General features: G+C 41.4%; 1 protein-coding gene across 1 annotated transcript; it reads right to left on the bottom strand.

Annotated features, from left to right (window-relative positions):
- Positions 1 to 1,503: 1,503 nt before the first annotated feature.
- E2F7 (E2F transcription factor 7) lies at positions 1,504 to 16,401 on the bottom strand. The gene is made up of 11 exons (XM_026057332.1): positions 16,132 to 16,401; positions 13,918 to 14,086; positions 11,161 to 11,445; positions 10,392 to 10,550; positions 9,222 to 9,359; positions 8,195 to 8,389; positions 7,493 to 7,577; positions 6,147 to 6,687; positions 4,996 to 5,266; positions 3,021 to 3,445; positions 1,504 to 1,680 (listed from the first exon to the last, which is right to left on the bottom strand). Exons 1-11 carry the CDS (start codon positions 16,381 to 16,383, stop codon positions 1,504 to 1,506), a joined length of 2,697 nt encoding a protein of 898 aa, XP_025913117.1. The 5' UTR covers positions 16,384 to 16,401.
- Positions 16,402 to 19,833: the final 3,432 nt, after the last annotated feature.

Below are 19,833 nucleotides of genomic sequence, written 5' to 3' on the forward strand. Positions count from 1 at the left end.
GCACATCAGACTACCCTTTGAAAACCAGTACCAGTCAATTCAAAGTTCTTGCCAACTGAGAAGAACTGGCCCTGTTTGCTAAAAATCCAAAACAACGTCATCAACAGCAAAACTTTTTTTTTCTTTTCTTTTCTTTCCTTTTTTTCTAAACAAAGGGGATTGCACAAATGTGACTGAAGTCTGCTACACCAGTGAAAACATATCCAAGGTCAGCATTAACCCTTAACATTATATCCTAAAATATTAAGAGCTCCATCCATTATTTAAGGATTCTCAAAGCTAGGTGTTACATATCCCTTTCTTCCTCCTTATTTTCTCACTAGGAATACAGACCATTTTCTCCCACAGTTCCAAAATTTAGGGCTCCCATTCTTTTTCAGCCTCTTTTGACAGTTTAGATAGGTATGCATCAAAAGACAAAACCTCTCTTGTTTTCCAAGTACACTCAAATACACTATTAACAAGTTGGTGAAATTCCCATAGGTGAACAGTTAGGCACTTAAGTACACCGCTAGAAATTTAACCTAATCATGTGGCTAATAACTTATCAGTGCTCTTTGGCCATAAAGTGTAGACTATACATTTAATGGGAGATGAAGTCTTAGCACAGACCTCTCAGTGGCTTGCCACTCTCAAATTACTTTGTCAAACTTATTTATGAATCGGGTTTGGGATTTTTTTTTTTTTTAAAACACATCTAACTTGTACTTTTTGCTCAGAATAAGAGAAAAAAAACAAGGACTATTACAGTTCATTAATACAACTACAAAAATGTTAGAATTCACAGTTATTTTGGTCTTAATATTTTTCACATGTATACACTCAATCATACTGTGTTATTAAGTTATTATTAGGTTTTCATAACCACAAGTGCTGGGCAAATAGTACAACAACCAACTGACATTCAAGTAATCATAGCCTGAGAAAATCTGTTACTCTGAAGCTGCAAAAAAAACCTTTTGCACTAAATCCCACTCCAAAGTACAAAATAAATAGCAAGAGGCTGCATTGCTGAGGCAGGATTTGACAGATTGGAACCAAGGAAGTAGTTGCTCTTGCAACTGCAGGAGGTTATCATTTTCACCACAGATTTACTCAGGGTAAGTAGAGTGAAAAAAATGCTCACCCAGATAAGTGCTTGACAGCTCACTTACAAACATGAATAAAGAAGCCATGGGGACTACAAGGAAATCTGTCTGCATCTCCTCACAGCTTTCCAAATTAAAACCACAAATACAATTTGATGCCCACAAGGCTGTGCAAAGCCCAGCATCTGAATTCAAATCAGTACTGAAGGAACAACTAAGTAAAAAGTATTCAGTAGTAAGGATGACTTGTGAAAAAGAAGGTTAACAGAACTAGTGGGGGAATAGATAGCAGGGAAACATGCCAAAAGGGATGTCATTTTAATATGCTTCTCTTGTTTGGTAAGAGCTTGCTTGTTCTTTTTTTAATAGCTACAGAATCCTAGGACAATCCGCCCAGCCTTTGCAATGAATGGAGTTAGTCAGTGCTGGTACTAGAGATTTCTAGTCTCCTCTGCACAGAGCTGACATTTCTGGTCTGGTTGCCTTCGTTTTTTTTACATGCAACAGGGTCTCCAAGGCTTCCGGGAGTTTTGAAAAATGCCTCATGATGTGCAGGACGAATGCTCTTAGGAGTGAGGGGAGTTGATAAAGGCTATTTGTGAAACAAAAACAAAGTGATTCAGTAGCATTTTGTCAAAACCTACATGCAGACATGCAAATGGAATAGAGCTTGTAGACATTTAAGCCCTCTACCCTGCTACTGTAGGGAACCATGCCACACAATTCGTTCAGAAGCTTCACATGAAAAGCTACAGGCTTTGCCCCTGCTTTTTGTTCTGAAGATGTCTGCCAGTACCTCACTGCTGTGAAGCTGAAAGCCTCCATCTCATTTCCAGCTTAGATGGATTCATAACTAGTTCGTACTCATTCATTCTTATGCCAATCTAATCCTTTAGCTTAAAGGGCTCTTTTCCCTCCTTGATGTTTTACTCACTTTAATTTTAGACCTATTTTGATGCTAACAAATAATCAGTCTCCTAAACCCAGGCCACTTCTGTTTTAAGTGCCACTCTACTGTAACCTCTAACAATCTGTAACCCAATTGGCTGCCATTGAGTCTCTATTATAGCCTTTTTCTAAAGCTTGAACGGGATAAACATAAAATAACATTCATAAAGCTTCTAAAAGCCCAATCTATTTGTCATTGCATTAGACAACAGGAGAAGATATCAGAAATGTAAGAATTTAAGCTAAAGCAGTACTAAAATGGCCCTGATAATAGTTGTGAAGACCTAGGTAACATATTGACTGACAGGATGGTTTCATATCATTCATTGTACTTCAGATAAATGAATCCTCCACTTTTGAATTTCTTTTGCCATTTATTTTACTTAAAAAGTCCCTATCTATGTAGATTTTTGAAAATATCTTTGTAAAAAAGATCAACAAAACACCAAAATCTGTGTTTTCCCCCAGTTCCAATCTCATGTTGCCATTAAAAGGTTCCATTATTTAGTGAACAGAGAGCAAAGCAGAGATTAGGTCACCCAGCACACTACTGTCTAAGATACTTTTTCAGCCAGCTGACTCCTGAATTATGACAAATAATTCTCCTGTCCTCCTAAACAGGTTTCTGTAGCCATGTATAATATGTTTCTAATGGCAATATCAAATCACTGAGGAAAAAAATTGATTCAGATTTCTGGGAAAAAAACCTGCAACTCATTTTTTCCTCTATTCTTATAAGATTTTAAAACCCACCACTTTATTGTTCAGTGCTAGATATGTTTATCTATCACTGTGCTATGTATTTAATGCTACTGCAAGTGCTCCCACCACTACAGATAGACATGCAAATTAAGTAGAAGACAGCAGCTCCCAGCCTGTCACTCTGACACACAGATAGATACCAGCCTGCACCACAAGCTTCCTCCAGTCTCAATGACTCGGTACTGTTATTTCCTTGTCACTCAGTCACCTTTTATTACTTACCTGCTGCAGTTTCAGAAGGGTCACAGGATGCCCCATATACACAGGGGAGTCCAGTTTAACAGTACTGCAAGACCTTGCTAGCACAGGACTCAGGTGCACAGTGGGGTGAGCTGGTTGCTGGGGATCTGCTGAAGGTGAATGTGAGGCCTTTGGAGAAACCATTGCCGTGGTGCCTATGAAAACAGGCATTGTTGATGCCAGGCCAGACATACTGAAATTCATGGAGGCAGCAGCTGAGAAGGAACCATCGGGAACTGGAAAAAGAGGGCTGGGAACTGCGGGAGAACAGACAAGTGGGAAGGAAGCCAAGGCTGCTGACGGCACCACAACACAGGGGACACTCAGAGAAGGTAACTGGCTCGCAGCCAGGCCAACAGCACCAGGGGCTTGGTTTGCAGAGAACAGGAAATTAAAACTGCTTAATCCTAAACCAAAGAGAGAAAAAAAAAAAGACATTAATACAGTTGACAATTTGGAATTAAGCTATTACAACTTCATCTAGAACAGGAGAGAGAGATGACAACAAACAAAGGCTGCCCAGGAAGAAACAAAACTGTGCTAAGTAACAAACAAGCGTTTGCTTTTGATCTGCTCAGTCAGGCTCCCTTTCCTTACCTACCTCCATCTCCTTCCCTGCTGCCTGGTCACTATGTCTGCATCCACTTACTTTGTTCCTATAAAGTACCAGCCACCCCTTGATGTGTTATGCTTCTAAACTTTAGTTAAAAACAATGTTTTGGATAAACAAACTCTTTTCTTATTAACAGGAATCATACCTCAGCTATATGAAAACATACATAGCTTTAAAATAAGAAAAACAAAACAAAAAAACCCATAAAGATATACCCCATAGACACTCATTTTCCTGAGTGGAAGTACTAGAATCTCACCCTAGAGTTGCACTGGTTCCCAGTTTGTGTGACCTTTCAAAGCACCAAGATCAACTTTTTCAACCTGAGAGTCTCCATCCTGTAAGCTGCTTCACATAACTGAAATCCCATAGATCCCCCCTTAGCGTTAGTTGACTCCATGCCACCAGGGAACCAAATGCTAAAGCAGTAGCCATGGCAATCTGCAGCATGTACTCTGTTCCCACAAAACAATCTTCCACTCCACACACACACAGACAAAAAAATAGTGGACATGAAATCATCTTGTAGCATTTTCAGTTGCTTCCTCTCCATCCCCACTGTGCCCACCAGCAGGCTCGGCTACACTCCTGTGCTTCAGTTTCTCTGGTGTTATCCAGATGATGCACATGCCAGGAAAAGTACAAAGCTCATAGTTAACACTAAATTCACTCCTGAGGGGAATGCTGTTACATTCTTCTGGCTGCCTGACAAGCCTGGACTAGCCTCCAGTTTCAGATGCCAGATAGGTGTCCTTTTTGCTGAGTAACACCATGGAGCAGAACTAGGGGTAGACACCGTTTCCCAAGCAACTGTTCCCTTAAAAACCTGCAGGCAGGTTCTGTTAGGGCATGGAGTTATAAAATTTCAGGCTGTAGCAGCATGGTATATTCTGATGCCAAAATGCTAAACTTTGTTCTTGAAGTCCCCAAGCCCTTATATGAAATGGGGGTAACAAGTCACACTTTGTAGGGCTGATTTCAGTCTCTTCCCCAACCAAAGGGCTAAGGTTTTTTTTTTTTTCCCCTCCAACAAAGCAGCAGAGGTTCAGAAGCACACTGATACAGAAGAGGGCAGAGCACGTAATTCAAACACATGAAACCCAGATTATTCACCCTTGTCAATGTCTGGGTGCCTCAAAAAAATGCCGTATTTTCAGAGGAGACAACAGTTCAGCTGGAGTCAAGAGAACTCAGGATTATTAAACTATCCCAGAGACCTGCTGACACTTTTTTTAGTGTCCCCAAATACAGGCTTATGGGCCTATCTGTAGGTGTCCCTGTTTGAACAGCTCAGTGAACAGATGCAGAAATCTGAGTGCCTCTAGGTCTGATGGCTGTCCTTACCAGCAGTAGGCTGAACATAGAGATATTGTGGTAGGAAGGGTTGACTGGTATTTTCTTTAGCGATGTGCTCTTTTCCTGCAGAGGGTTCATCAGGGTCTTTATTCTGCGATGGTTTTTCTTGCTCCTGAGAATCTAAAGACTTAGTAGTCTCCTTGTCTGCAGCCTCTGGAGCAGCAGGAGTTGTGAGGTCAAGATGAAAAGCTTCTAGACGTACAGCAGATGTACAGCCGCTTCCCAGGGTAGATTCTGCCTCAGGTGGCTCAAAGGGCTTCTAAGCAAAAACAAAAGAGAAGTCCAAATTGAAATAACAAAGGATGATGCCTGTCCTATGCCTTCCTCAGCTAGAGTGAAGCGTGCACCTGTACAAAGGGGCAGCACAAGAGCTGTGACAAGCAAGTCAGTGAGTTAAAAGTCTTGTTTTGAGGGTTTGAAGAGCAATTTTAGTGATGCTTGAGCCCTGTGCCCAGGGCTGTAGTTCACTTTCAATACCTGGAAACATTAGATTCTTTAGAAATACCTGAGCTGGGGGATTAATTTATTTTTATTGATAAGAAGGAAAACCTCCTGTTTCAAATGGCTTACACTGATATGAACTTGAGCCTGACCCCTATTTCAGCAGTTAAGAGAACTATGGGTGAGATGCACTTAATCTCCACCCTTATGTTTTCTCTCACCAGTCTACTGTGGGCAATACTAGGCTTGAGAGAGAGGGACTCAAGCTGGAGAGTAGGGGGAAGGTACAAACCACATTCTCTGTAGCTCAGGGGACTAAGCAATGCTACTGCTGTCTGGGGAAAACGCAGCCAACAGGGAAAGATGAGGAGGAATATTCACATGGATTTCTTCCCCTCTGGCAGGCTGTTCAGTTGAAGACAATGATCAAGACATTGATTCCAAAGAACAGCTGAGCATCACTTCACTGTGCAAAGCAATCACAGTCCATGTTCCCCTGGAAGTGCAAAAACATCTTCCAATTAATACCCACACTTCCTGGCACAGTGCCCCTGTAATTTTCTTAATGTGTGAGAGGTAGCATTTGTATCTGTAACAAGAGTGGTGCAATGAGTTTTCACTTCAGAAAACACTGCCTTGGGTAAAAGTTTCTCCTCACTAATAGGAAGCCTAAGTGCTGATGCAATTCATTTCTTTACCTCGGGTATTACAAGTGAGAGGGGGACATTGCTCTGTTCCACAGTCTGCTTTTTAGCAACAGGCTCTTCATTGTCCATAAGGGCAGAGGGTGACATGCACTCATGGGAGCTGCGTTTCTGGGAGTTAACTGGAGGTACAGCATCCTGTGCTTTTAGGGGTGAGGCCCACTCCCTAGTACTCCTATTTCCCACGTCTCCTGCAATGGGGTGGTTCTCCCTCAAGACATTTTCCTGAAGACTGCCACACAACATAAAAAGGGATGAAGAGGGGAAGCATAGGAAGGGTTGGTTGGGGAGCAGGGTAGGTTTTCCATTTTCTGTTTTCGAGGCTGCTGGAGCAGGAGGATGTAGAGCTTGGCTGCTGACTCCATTTGGCAGCGAGAGGCATGGCACATCTGATTGAACCACAGGGAACAGCGCATGAGGCAAAGATTTAAGGCAAAAATCAGAGTCCCCTGGAGCCGGAAGAAGGGAGAAAGGCAAGTTTACGCTTGGGTTCCTTCCTGAATTTATGATTGTTTCTGTGCCACAAGCTTTATTCCTAAAAAGGAAAGGAAGAAAAAAATTTAGTCCAAAAGTAAACCCATTTATCATCTTTAAAATCAAACAGGTACATTTATGGACATAAGTGTGGAAAATACCCATATAAAACCTACTAATTTTAAACACTTTACAGGGAGGGTCATTTTTTTTTATTATGTCAAATTACATAGAAGCAGACTCACCAATTTTTTGGCAGAACTATGATTTAGTGCTTTCAGTTGCACTTGACTGGAGTAGAACGGGGCACCAGGGAGCTATGACTGGCACCCAGAGATGAATTCAGATTGGGATAAGCGTAGAGGAGACCCACTAATATGACAGAGGGCTCTTCCATGGAGTGATTTGTTCAGCCTATCTAAACAACAGGTTAAAGGAGACAGGAATGCCCTATATAAACACATCTGAGATGAAGAACAACTACTGAAGCTAAAGGACAGCAGTTGTACAAGTGCAGGTAGGTATAAACTGCCCATGAGTAAGTTTAAGCTGTGAAATAGAAAAAAGCTTTTATAATTATCAGAGCAGTAAAGCTGGTCTACAGTCTGACAGAAGAGTATGGGGTACGAAGGAGTTTGGAGGTGGATCACTCTATAAACTTGATTTGTTCCATATTAAAACTTTTTACATGTTAGAATGAATCTTCTACAGAAAACAAATGCCATGCTGAGACCTATCAGAATTAAAATAATAATAATGGGACTGTGGGGTTTTTCTGTCTCGCTCCAACCAATGGAATCCAGCCTTGAACCAAACATGACAAGCACCAAGCTAAAACTGGACAGGAGCTTTACAGACCAACTTACCTAATACCTTCTTCTATTTTCTGCCTACAGACAGTTGTTAGGTGTACCATTTTGGAACAATATTCATCTGAATTCACAATACAAGCTGAAAGAACAAAGGAGCATTCAATTAATTACAGGCAACTTCACCAAGCATATTTTGATACTTGTCATATAAAATAATGGATATAATTTTGTTATCCTGGCACACTTTTATAACATCCACTAATTACCTACAGCCAGAATCTGCAAGGACTCAGCACTCAGTTCTTCCAGAGAGGTGCTCAGCAGGAAACTGTGAAAGGACCTGTAATTGCTTTATCATTGTTAAGAGCTATCCATTAGATTGTTACAGTAAATTCCACTGTATTAGGGACCATAAAATAAAGCACACTTTTCTGTCTAAAGAATCCTTCTTTATCTATGCCAAATTTTAACAGAAGAAATGGTACTATAGCTGCAGTTAGTGGCGAACAGAAACATTTATCGGAAAACAAACTGTGGATTCAAGGCAGTAAGGCCCAGATGCATCTCATCTAACTTTAAGTACTTGATTGAGGGGTCCAAATTAGAAACCTCATCATCCAGGAAATACAGGCACCTCCCAAGGCTGATTCACATATTTAATTAGGCTGATTCACCCAGTTAACAGCCTTAAGTTGGTAGCCTCACATTTGTGCAGATCCAGTGGGATACAGAAGAACATGTTACCTTGGTAGTTACCTTGCTTCTCTTGATGTGGGCTGTTAGGCTCAGAAATGACCTTCCTTTTGGTCCCTTCACATGGCTGTGCACCATTAAATGAAGCATGACGTGTGAATCTTTGCTTTCCATTAGCACAGGTCTGATATGGGGCACAGGCTTCTCTCTGCATCACTAGTAGATGATCAGATGTTGGGCTATGCCCTCTTGGCTCATCTGAAGGTATATAATTTTGTACAAGTCATTCAGGGAACACAACTCATCTTTTAGGCTTCTTCCATGTTACTGAACTTGGACATGAGAGAAGAGGTAACCTCTAAGGCATCCCAAACCCCACAACACTGAAGTAGGCCTAAGCTCCATAAGCAGGAAAAGACAAGATAAAGGCTTCCCTCCTTTCTATTCTGTGGCAGTCCCAGACAGGATCTGCACTCTAGTGTGAGTACCCAGAAGGAAAGGGGACAAAGATGACATTAACAATATCCTTTACTTTTATCTGGTCCTAGGACTGGCCTGCCCCAATTAGAAAATACATAGCAAAAGGGCTGTCCTTTGCACTGGCTTCTAGGCAAGAATCAGCAGCTTACAAAGATGCTCTGACCAGCCTCCTTTTTCTTTACGGATAAACCTTCTGTATTAGGGGACATGTGCAAGAAGCAGCCCTGTTTTACCTTGGTACTTCGCCTTAGAGAGAAAACCATTCACTCTCAAGTCAGGAGAGAATTACTGAGATTTTGCAGCCCAGAAGAGCTAATATATAGATCTAAATTTGGAAATATAGGCATGATATTCCATTGTTTTACATTTTATAGAGTTATATAAGCCAGTGTAAAAATACCAGCAAGGCATAGTATCCCTCAGTAGCTCCAGTCTTTGAGTGTATAGTCTAATAAGGCCAAATTCTGAGCTGGCAAGCAGTTAATAATCACAGGGCATGGGTACTGCAAACAGTGAATGCCGAGTCATTCTTTACACATGGAAAACCACCCCTTACAATTTGGAAGGGATTGTCAAAACAAAAGGAAAAGAGCTCTGCTACACAAGTTACCAGTCTTTCCTCTGAATTCCACAGGCCCAATCCACTTGAAGGCTGGCTTGCGCCCCCGTTCCTCCGTGACATGAACTTTCTTTATCAAGCCTAGGCTGGTGAGAACATTGGCAATATCATACAGTCTTCGTACCTTTGCTAACAAAAAAGGACAAAAATACCAAGACAGTCACATTTACAATGCATACAATACATATTTACAAGATCATTTAATTCCAGAATATGGTTGTAGATTTCATAGATGAAGGAAATAAAATCAAGTTGGGACATGGACTCTTCTCATGGACTCTCTCCTATGTATCCTGCCACGCTAGCTCCCACTCCCAGCTGCTTGTCACTGCTTCTTCATTATCTGTCAGCTTAGCTGCTCAGGTTTAAGCTAACCTTCCTCATTCTGACGAAAATGCATTAGGGAGGCATTACATGATCAGCTTGCCCAGAAAAGGCAGCAACCTCCCTGAAGGGCAAAGACAAGCACCTGGATGCAAAAGGCTCACAAGTTTGCACAGCTGATCACAAGAGGACGCGCATCTGTGATATTATACATGAAGCACTCTTAGAAAAATCTGACTCCAGTGAATTACATGTTTGAACTGGATAGGATACCAACAGATTGTTCAGCTGAACTCCTCACTCCAGTATTTGGTGTAGAATTTTACGACTGAAGTTCTAATACTTTGTTTAAAAATATCAGAATAATTTAGTATTGCTTAGTTTTTTCCAAGTCATTAAAGGGATCCAAATACCCAACCCCCAATAACTAAAAAAAATTGTGCCATCCAGATGTGAAAGATTTTGGGGGTGAAAAGGAGAAGTTACAAATTTCTGCAGAAAAAAAAATCAATTAAATTAAGCAACATATTTCAATAAGTTTTGAAACTTAATTCAGAAAGCTACAGGAAACAAGGTGTTAAAGTTAAAAAAAAAAATTTTCAAAACATTCCCCTGATTTTTCTCAATTCTGAAATTAAAACTTGAAGATATTTGTCAAACAGACCCTTTCTCACCCCAAGGTCAGTTTTCACAACCTGGCATTTCCAATTAAAATAAACCATATTTCAGCAAAAGATTCCTGACCCCCTCTAGCTGTTACCTACTGGTGCCAGACAAAGATGCCAGTTTTTTTTTACTCACTGACTGACTGATTCCTCTCTCAACAGTCGTCCTTACTTTTAAATTTGCTGTGGTCCACTGTATCCTGGCTTTCTTCTATCAGTATCTTTGCTGCGATGTCGAGAGTGACTATCTTGGTCTTGGAGACAAGGAACAGCATGACAAACTTTTGGCTCATAATCCGCAATGACTTGTCCTTTCTGCTGTTTGCAGATGCTGTGTTACAAATAATACCCAAGCCTCTTAGCATATGTCATCCAGCATGGCCAAAAAAGTAGTAAGTAGGTTTCTCACACATAAAAGGGGCAAAGTATTTCCTTGTTGGGAAGCAGAAATCTTTTGAGAGGCAGCAAATAACTGATAAAGCAGACAGAAGTCTCTCTTCAAAAGGCATTAAAAATTAAAGCTTACAGAAATGGCATTTAGGAAGTCAGATTCCAAAGATGATTCTCTGTTATGTTATACAGTTTTGTGCCACTGTAATTTTGTCACTCCAATGGACTTTATACTAAAACACTACGTATTATATGGGCCACATGTAAACAGTGGACAGATGGAAGATAGAGCCTTCTGTCAGGACAAAGCACTTACTGTCCACTATGAGTGGCGAAAAATGAAGAATCGGAGTGTTAGGCAGAAGTTCCTGCTAGTCCAAAGGATAGAGGGAAAGTCTGTTCTGAAACCTATGCTAGGGCTAGAAGGAAGAGTTATGTCTCCTCAGCAGTTTTATTCTTTAATTTAAAAGCAAAGCAAGGGGAAAAAAGTCACACAGTAAATCGGAGAGACTTGTGTCTGTGTATCACATCACAACCATTAGTCATCTTACCAGAGGTGCAATCTGGTTCTGAAAAGTCAAGCAGTGGTTTGTCTTGAGAATCTAGAATAGTTTCCTTTTTCCTTTCTCCAAATGTATAGTCCAGGTCCTGCTCCTTGTGCTGAAAGAAGGCCATTAGCTCTCCATACTGCAGCTCTCCTGCTTCCTGAAGCCTTTTCAGAGTTTGACTTAGGTTGTGCCGGCCATGCCAACAGTACTGGTTCTTGGCCACACGGCTAACCAAGTGCAATGACTCCAGGACATTCACTATATCGTAGATTCGTCTCCGCTCAACTCCTGTTTTAAGGGAGAAGAATAAAAGAGATATAGCAGCTCATCTAGTTTTAACATGCTTTTCAGCAGGAGCTGAACAGAGAACAGGCTGTTCTCTACATATGAATGTCACAAGGCCTCTTTCACAGTGTTGTCCTGGACACATTACATTAGATCCAACTGAATTTGCATGACAAGAACCAGCTTGTGCATGGCTAGCCCCATGGTCTGGTGCTCTTTGTCTATATTGTTAGCTGCTAGCCCAACCATGGCTTACGCTTAAAACATCTACACTACCTTCAGAAGAACTGACTGCAGTCTACTCAGTCCCACTCACCCAGACCTACCCAGGCTGCATGACTGCAAGCTCTTTCCTGAAGGTTTCCAGAGCACTTGGGTCCTTCTTTTCAGAAAGCTTCAGAGCTCAGACCCATGCCTGTCCACAGGCACCTGTCATGCAGAGGGCAGGAACAGATCCAAGTCTGGCACTGACACAGGGCAGACACAGAAGCCTACTCCTACAGAAATCAGTGGGAGCATAGTTCTCCCCTTGCTTTTTCAATGTCAATGTTACTTATTACTAGCAAGTTCCAATGGAAGGAGTGTCAAAGGCTTCACAAGGTGTAAAGCAGTGGACAGTGAGGCCCTCTGTTCCCAAAATAAGCAGAAACAAGTCCTCAGTGTCTGGCTGGATCTGCCCAAAGGCATCAACAGGAAGCCTATGAAATATACTCAGTTAGGGTTCAGCCTGACTGGTGTGAGCAAGGTAGGGGCCTGAATGTGAACAGGCTGTTGGCTCTGATCACTGTCCCTAGTATTGTTCAGTGCTGTTTGTAGCATGACGCAGCATGCAGTGTGCTGGTGGCAGCCATCTGCACCAGAAATCCCATAACTGCTAACAGCAGCTGAGCAGAACAAATGTTAGCCAAGGGGGAAGGTTGTGAAAGACTCCTCTAGGGAAGGCAAGGCCTCGACGCATCTGTTTACCCACCTGGAAAATATGGATAATACTTACCAGCCTCAAATGGATATTAGAATAAACAATTCAAGAGTATTTCCAAGCATACAGAGATCTTGGAGTGAAGCATACTCCAGAAATATAGAGCGCTACACATATCCTGGTGTCCCTCAGACACCAGCAGCATAGCCCCTTCTGTGGTTTTTCCATAGCCAGGACTTCAGTGAACACAGCCTTACATATTTGTAGCAAAAGCTGCATTACAACCATTTGTTACACAGAACAGCAACAGGAAAAATAATTTTGTGGTCCCTGAAGAAAGTGGATGCAGGCAAGCAAGGAAGTGGAAACCAAAGGGAGAAGAGCAAATACATGCTTTTCTGACAGGTAAAATCCACAGGAGTAGAGTTTTAAAACAAAATTTCTAGTCTTAAGGAAAGCAAGGCAATGCCACTCCCAACACAGAATAAAGTACTACTTGTGTTCACCTCCACTTGTTTGGAGCACTAGGGTCTCATGTAAACACACAAGGAGTTAACTGCAACGTCTAAAAGAACAATTCCCTTAAACAGTAATTTGCGGACTATTTACTTTATCTGAATTCTCTCTCATTCTCTAATTTGCCAAGGCTCCTACATGAGTATTTCAAGAAGTTATCAGAGTCACAGGGGACATTCCTCTTCTGTTCCCTTTCTTCCCAGAATAGACACATTTCATTTTTGCTACCTACTTTCTGTTAAATGCCTAAGTTCTAAATAGAGATACATGTCTGCATTTATTAAGTTGAAGTCTGATTTTGTTAAATCCTCACCTTCTAAGGGACAATCTCTCTAAGGACCTCTTATCTTATTGGTGTGATCTGGCTGAGTCCCCTCTCCCAAGTTTTATTACTTCTTTCAGATATTTAATTAACGTTTTAGCTAAGACCAAACCTAATAGTAGACCCAGAAAATAGGCTACTTGATACCTCCTCCATACCTTAATACAACACATTTTCTCATTCCACTCTTGCACATCTCCTGCTAACCTCCCATCACATGACAACATTTAAGCTAAGACAACCTTGATACATGAGATCTTGGAAGGTATAATGTCAGGCACATTACTGAAGTGAAGAAAAAACCCACCCGATCTCCTGCATATACCAGTTTGTAATCATTTCCCCAAACCTTCAGTTTCAACATAATTTATTGTTTGTAAGTCCTCCTTAAGAGGACTTGTAACTCTTAACTCCTTTAGAGTTCAGTAAATTGAAAATTCAAGAAAGCACCAGTGTTCATAAACAGCTGAAGAACTGACTTGTCCAGTAAAAACTGCTATCAGAAAGCAGATTTCAAAATGGCAGCATTATCAAGCAGTAAAGGCATTTATGAATATTAGGCACTTCCAGCTCTTGTTTAATATGATTAGAAGAGCATCCAGACCCAAGGAAATGCAGACCTTGAATGTACTATGTAAGGAGGACGGTCTTTTAAAGGCCCTTCTGTAAGAGGTACCCCAGATGACTAGAGTTACCCCATTTTTGCAGATATACATACCAAGAATTGAAGCCACTTCATCCAAAGAAATAGTAGTTTTTTCTGTTGACAATGGGTAACTTGGATAGCGAGCTAGAAACTTTTGGCACAAGAGTCCTAAGCTTTTCTGCTTTCTGCTGGGCCTCTGCTTTTCAAATTCATCAACCGCGCTGTCGTCTACCATATCATACTGTTAAAAAATAAATGTTATCCCTTTAGTGCAGAGCTTTAGAAGCAAGGCGTAGCCAAGCGAGGCATATTTCAGATGTTAGCAATATTCAAGCTCAGACTTTCCAATATGGAAAAAAAACATGGGCTTCTTACGAGCACAGAGCACCCGGGTGACACACTTTTGCTGGCAAGCTCATTTTAATCTAGTGTGCAATATAAGAGACGTTTACAGGAAAACTCTTAATCTACCAGCTCATAAGTTAACGGTTATGCATCAGGAAACAAAACAGGTAAGACCAAACACCCAGAACTAGCAGATAAGATCCGACTTAGAAGGAATATTTATTTTTGAGACAATGAGAAGGAATACTCCCTCAAACATCTCTGGATCTAATAAGTCAGAAGATGTACAAACCAAAGATTTCCTGCAAAACTGCTTTTGATAAATTTCACTGCCCTTTGGAGTGGCTCTATAGCTTTAAGAAGATGGGCGTGATGCTAATTAAGAGACTATAAAAGGCACCAAGTCTCTGAACCTTAACCTAAGTCAAGCTGTTAACTTAAGGGAACTCTGTAGGATGGCCTGAATAAGGTCTTTCAACCTCTGCTAAAAACTGATGCCAGGATTATGTAAAGAGGTATGTTTATCACATAAGACCCAGAAAATGACTGAAACTTTTTTGCACTGGTAATCTGGGGGCTTTGCTTCTGTATGAAAAGAAAAAAAAAATTTTCCTCTTGTAAAGAAAAGTTGAGTGGTAGTTGTTGAAACCAAAGTTCCCTTGCTTATAAGATCTTACCTGTCCTTTACTGACTGTGATTAAGTAACCTTGCAGCAGGCTATGGCTCTGATTGAATTCTTTGAGGCTTACATGGTATGGAAATATCAATATTCTTTAATGTTTGTGTTTTTACAATTTTCATGTCTTTTATAAGTTAACTTTCTGTGTGGAGAAAATTACCTTTAAGTTTTATTACCTAGAAAATATATGAACTCTTTATAGTACCTACCCCAAAAGTGCTACATGATCTTAGCAGGCACTTTTATTATAATTGGCTTGGCATGTAATATAACTAACCTTTAACACCAAGTATTTTTACTTGCTTGAAGCTATATTAGGAATTATCTTTAGAGAACTGTTTGCTCCTTTATGATGATCTTAAGAGGAGAATTCTCCAGATTACAATCATTGTAAATGCTGTAAAATCTATACTTGTAGACATGACCTGTACCTATCAAATGACATTCCTCAGCAGGAAGATCCCAGAACCGTCTTCCTCTCACTGTAATCACTGGGGAAGGATATTCTATAGGAAATAAATCAGTAAAGGGAAAGCAGTGGTTGGAGCAAAAGAAAAAAAGGGAAGAAAACTGTAATGATGCTTCATTACAGTTGAGGAATTCATCTTCTCCATTCCTAGGAAGTGGGGAGGACTTCTTAAAGTGAGAACAGGGACCAGCCCTCCACTGCTTGACTCCTGGAAGGTAAAAATTTTAACACTTGACCATGCTGCCCGATTGCTAGTTTTGGAGCTGGGAGGAGGGTGATGGTTTAACTGACTGCTTTCTCTGGCTGTTGTGGACAAAGACTGCAGAAGTACAATGAAAAAAAACTATGCCCACACTGTAATGTAATTGCTTTTGAAAATGGTTATGCTGTGGCTAAACATGCTGCTTGCCTATTTACAAGTGATCTGACAGCTTCTGCTAGTGTGGAGGGAAAATAGCTTCACAAGTACTTAGGGTGGGGAAACTAGCACATTTAAGCTCTACTTCCTTCTCCATCCTTCCTGATCACTAATTTTCAGGATATGTCTCAATTATTATTTTTAAGATAGCTACCTCTAGTCTTTGAAATTCCTATTGCTCTGCTAGTGCTGCATGGGCAACTGTCCTTGGAAATATGCAATTTTCCACAGGGAGCGAAGGGCCAGTTGGAAGAAAACGGAGGCATTATTAAAATTAAAGAAGCTCATTAAAAACAGTCCTTCAGCTTGATCAGCATAATGGCACTGGAAGGTCTGAGTCCTGACTAAATACAAGGTAACTGTTCTGAGTCTCACCTGTAAACAATCAGACATGTCATTCTGCTCACTGTTTTCTATAGGTCTGAAGAGCTCTTTCTTCTTTTCCCTGTCCCTCATGTCAGGGCTAGCAGCACTAACAAGCATCTTCAGGTTAGCAGTGGGGGTCCAGGGGTCAGGTTGAGGTCTTTCAGTGAGTTTAACAGGTGTAATTGGATTTCTTTCTGGGGTGCAGCCTTTCTGCTTTGATAGGTCAACTGGTTCATTTTTAATGGGAGTCTTCGGGGCCATCCTGGATCGATCAAATATGTTTTCCTATTAAAAAGAAAAGGTTGTTTAGACACAACAGGAAAGAAAACAGTCCAACAATCAATTTCTTTGTTCTTATGAAGATAATCTTAGTGACTCAAGCCATGGCACTCATTGCTATATTTAGAACAGCTCTTTTGCCTTTGTCAGAAGCAGTAAAATATTCTATATGCTAGTGCACTGGAGGCAGTGTGTATGAGATATTGCTCTGAATTACAGAAGCTGAAGTCAAGCAATCAAACTTGTGGCCTATCAGGCTTTTAAATTCTACCTGTTATTTTAAACCAGTACCGTCCATAAGCATAAATCACAAAATTGGATTGAAACTGAAAAGATGCATTGGTCACTTTGCACTTAGCAAGAAAACATGGTGTTCTGCTTTTAGAAAGCTCCCCAATGAAATGCTGTGCTGGGGATCCAGCTCAGACTGTCACAAAATGTCAAACAAAAAGGAACTTAACTTCATCTACAAGTGAAGCAAGTTTTGCAGCTGCACTATCTGCTGCTCAGAACAATGGAAAAAAATCTCCCTGAGAGTATGCCTTGACTGCAGCTAAGAACTGCTAGGAAGGAGAAGTCTAGTGATTCATCAGCTGATTTTTATCATTCTTTAAATAAAGCTCAACCCCCTCCAGTCCCTAGCTACAATCAAACTTTTCTTAATCTTTGGGTCCTACAGGAAGGCTACCTTCTTTACCTCTTCCCTCTTACTGCAAGAACTCTCATTACAGGTCAACAGCTAATCTAAATGGACTGGTTTAAGAAAGTACCAATGGTATTCCTTAATTAGCAGAGAGATCAGTTTTTTTTTAACATGAGATACTACTACACTCCATGAATTGACTTTGTATTTGCACTAACAGGCTGAAGACTAAAGAAAGTAGAGCCAGAATGCCATACTAGTTTTCTTTGCAAGATACTGAGAACTGAAACAGGTATCCTGGACAGGGGACAGAGCAGCACTTGCAGAAATGGCCATGCAGAAAGCTGTATTGTTTCTTTCTGCCCAGGGAGAACAATGATCAGTCTTTAGGTAGTCCAGTTATCATGTAATTCTCCTTAATATCCTATAAACAGGGCATTGTCCTCTTCAAACTCCAGATAATATTGCCCATGGGTTTATAGGTTTAGTTCCTTGGAATCATTGCATGTGATAAAGTGAGAGATAGAAAGTGAAGTGGACAGAATATCAACAGAAAGCTAGTCAAGCTTGTAACTTGCTGGAATTGAGTGAAGCCTTTGCAACAACAGCAAAGTGCTCCTAAACTACAAACCAGGCTTGAAGTTGCTTGCTCTTCAGTCTAGCTGTGGTTTTTCTGGGTGTTGGTCTCAAACTAACCAAGTCTTCTTCCTCAGACTAAGATTACCTCTTAATTTCTTTCAAAATGTGCCGAGTTTTAAAAAAAATCTAACATGATAACTTTGAGACTGGATACTGTATTATACGTATGTTATTCTTTTACACTGCAAAAAGTCAACTGTAAGAAATGGAATAGATAGTTGCCTGAAAGAAAATGTTAAGTTACTACAGGTTTGCTGCAAGAACTTTTCTAAGTTAAGTAAGACTTTGCTGCTTATTTATAGCAATTCAGCTGTAACTAGCTGATATTTGGAGTCACCTATTTAAGTATCTATATCACCTTATTGGGTACAGTCTAGCTGGAAAAAAGAAACTGGCTTATTAGTAAAGGAAGCTCTTACTAGGAGCAGTTGTGTAGCATTCAATCTGGGAATGAAGTTGGTATATCAAAAGTATTTTGCTTTGAGCACTGATAAAGAACACACTTCTGCATATATTCTCCTATGACTTACCTGAAAGGATGTAAAAGGGTATGTTTTACAATTAACAGCCAGTTATAACTTACTACACTGTGAAAAACAGGTCAATCTAGAGGCCATGGTGCTTTTTGGAATATATGTTCACATTGCACTGGTAATCAATACATTCTTGCAATTTCACATTTGGCAGTGAATCAACATTTAATCTGTAATGGAGAAAGTCTACCTTCCTGTAAAGTTCTTGTTCATTATGGTTGGTACTAATGGAATTGTAATGAGGGCAGCTGGAATAACTAGCAGTTCTATTACCTCAAATTTTCATGTTTGTGCAATCATATCACAATGAAAAAGTAGTGCCATTACTGTGAGAAGCACACATCTTCTATCAACTTCCAAATCTTGATTTCTTCTTTAATGTCATTAACTGCCTATTAACTTAAATTCTTCTACCTTTTCCTTCCCCTGCCCCTGCTCTTTCAGTGGCCTGCAATGCTCTATCAACTCCTTACTCATTACACTGCAAGGCCAACTGGAAAAAGTCTGTGATCCATCTTGATCTAAGAGGAGAAGGCTTACAAGAGGGCAGGAGAGGTTGGCTCAATGAACTTAGCATGTAAATGGGAACTGAAACAAATCTTTGAAAGAACGGGATTTGAGTCTGCCAACAGCAAATAAAGCCGTGTGATCTTGGGTGGACTCAGACCAAGCATGAACAGCTTGACTGGCAGGTCATGAATTGGGTCTAGTTCAGGAGCAATGCTGAGCAATGGATGCCTGAGCCTAAATATCCCCTCTCAGGGCTGGAGGGGAATGGCAAGTTTGTTACTCCTTGTTGAGCAGCACAGGTCAGTTTATCAGCTTGGGAACACAACTGTATTAATGAGGCTATATTTTTCCTAGCCAGAGGCAAGCCTAGCAGGCATCTCCATGAGTCGCTGCTGATATGCTCAAAGTGCTGCTAAACAGGGCTATACCATACTGAGGTGATTTAAGGCCTGGCATTAGTTCACTTTTGAATGGGGAAGTCTGTACACAAACCTCCACCTTACCAAACGGTAGCTACTTGGATGCTTGCAATAAGCTAGTCAATTTTATGTATTACCTGAAAGCTAAAAAGGGTTTCCCTGGGCAATAATCCCAGAATGCAATCACTCCACTTACTGACAACTGTACCACAACTCAGATTATTTCACCGGACTGTCTTTTAGCATTAACGGTAGCGCCAGGGGCACCTCTGAGCTCAAACCGCGGACAGACAAGAAGCCTCACCCCTTGCTTTGGATCCACAAGCCAATGTGGCAGGGGCTGAGCAGGGTGAGGTGGTGGCACTGGGGCATCCCCAGCGAAGCCCCCCTCAGTGAGGGGAGCGTGACCGGGGGGGGACGTGCCACCCGCCTCGGCCGGCACTTGCTCTCCGCGGCCCAGGACGGGGACGAGGGGCAACGTGGCTCCAGCCCAGCGCTGGGGACAGCACCCTGCACTGCGGCTCCCCCCGCTCCACGCCGCGTCGGGCGCGCGGAGAGCCGTTAAACGGCCAGGGCAGCCGCGGCGGCGCAGGTGAGCGCGCCCCGCGCAGCCCCGCACCGCGACCCCCCCCACACAAAAAAACCCACCCTCGCCCCGCGCCCGCTCACCTTCTGCGCCGCCTCCGCC

Source organism: Apteryx rowi, unplaced genomic scaffold (assembly GCF_003343035.1).
Source record: "Apteryx rowi isolate R43461 unplaced genomic scaffold, aptRow1 scaffold_1385, whole genome shotgun sequence".
Taxonomy (NCBI): domain Eukaryota; kingdom Metazoa; phylum Chordata; class Aves; order Apterygiformes; family Apterygidae; genus Apteryx; species Apteryx rowi.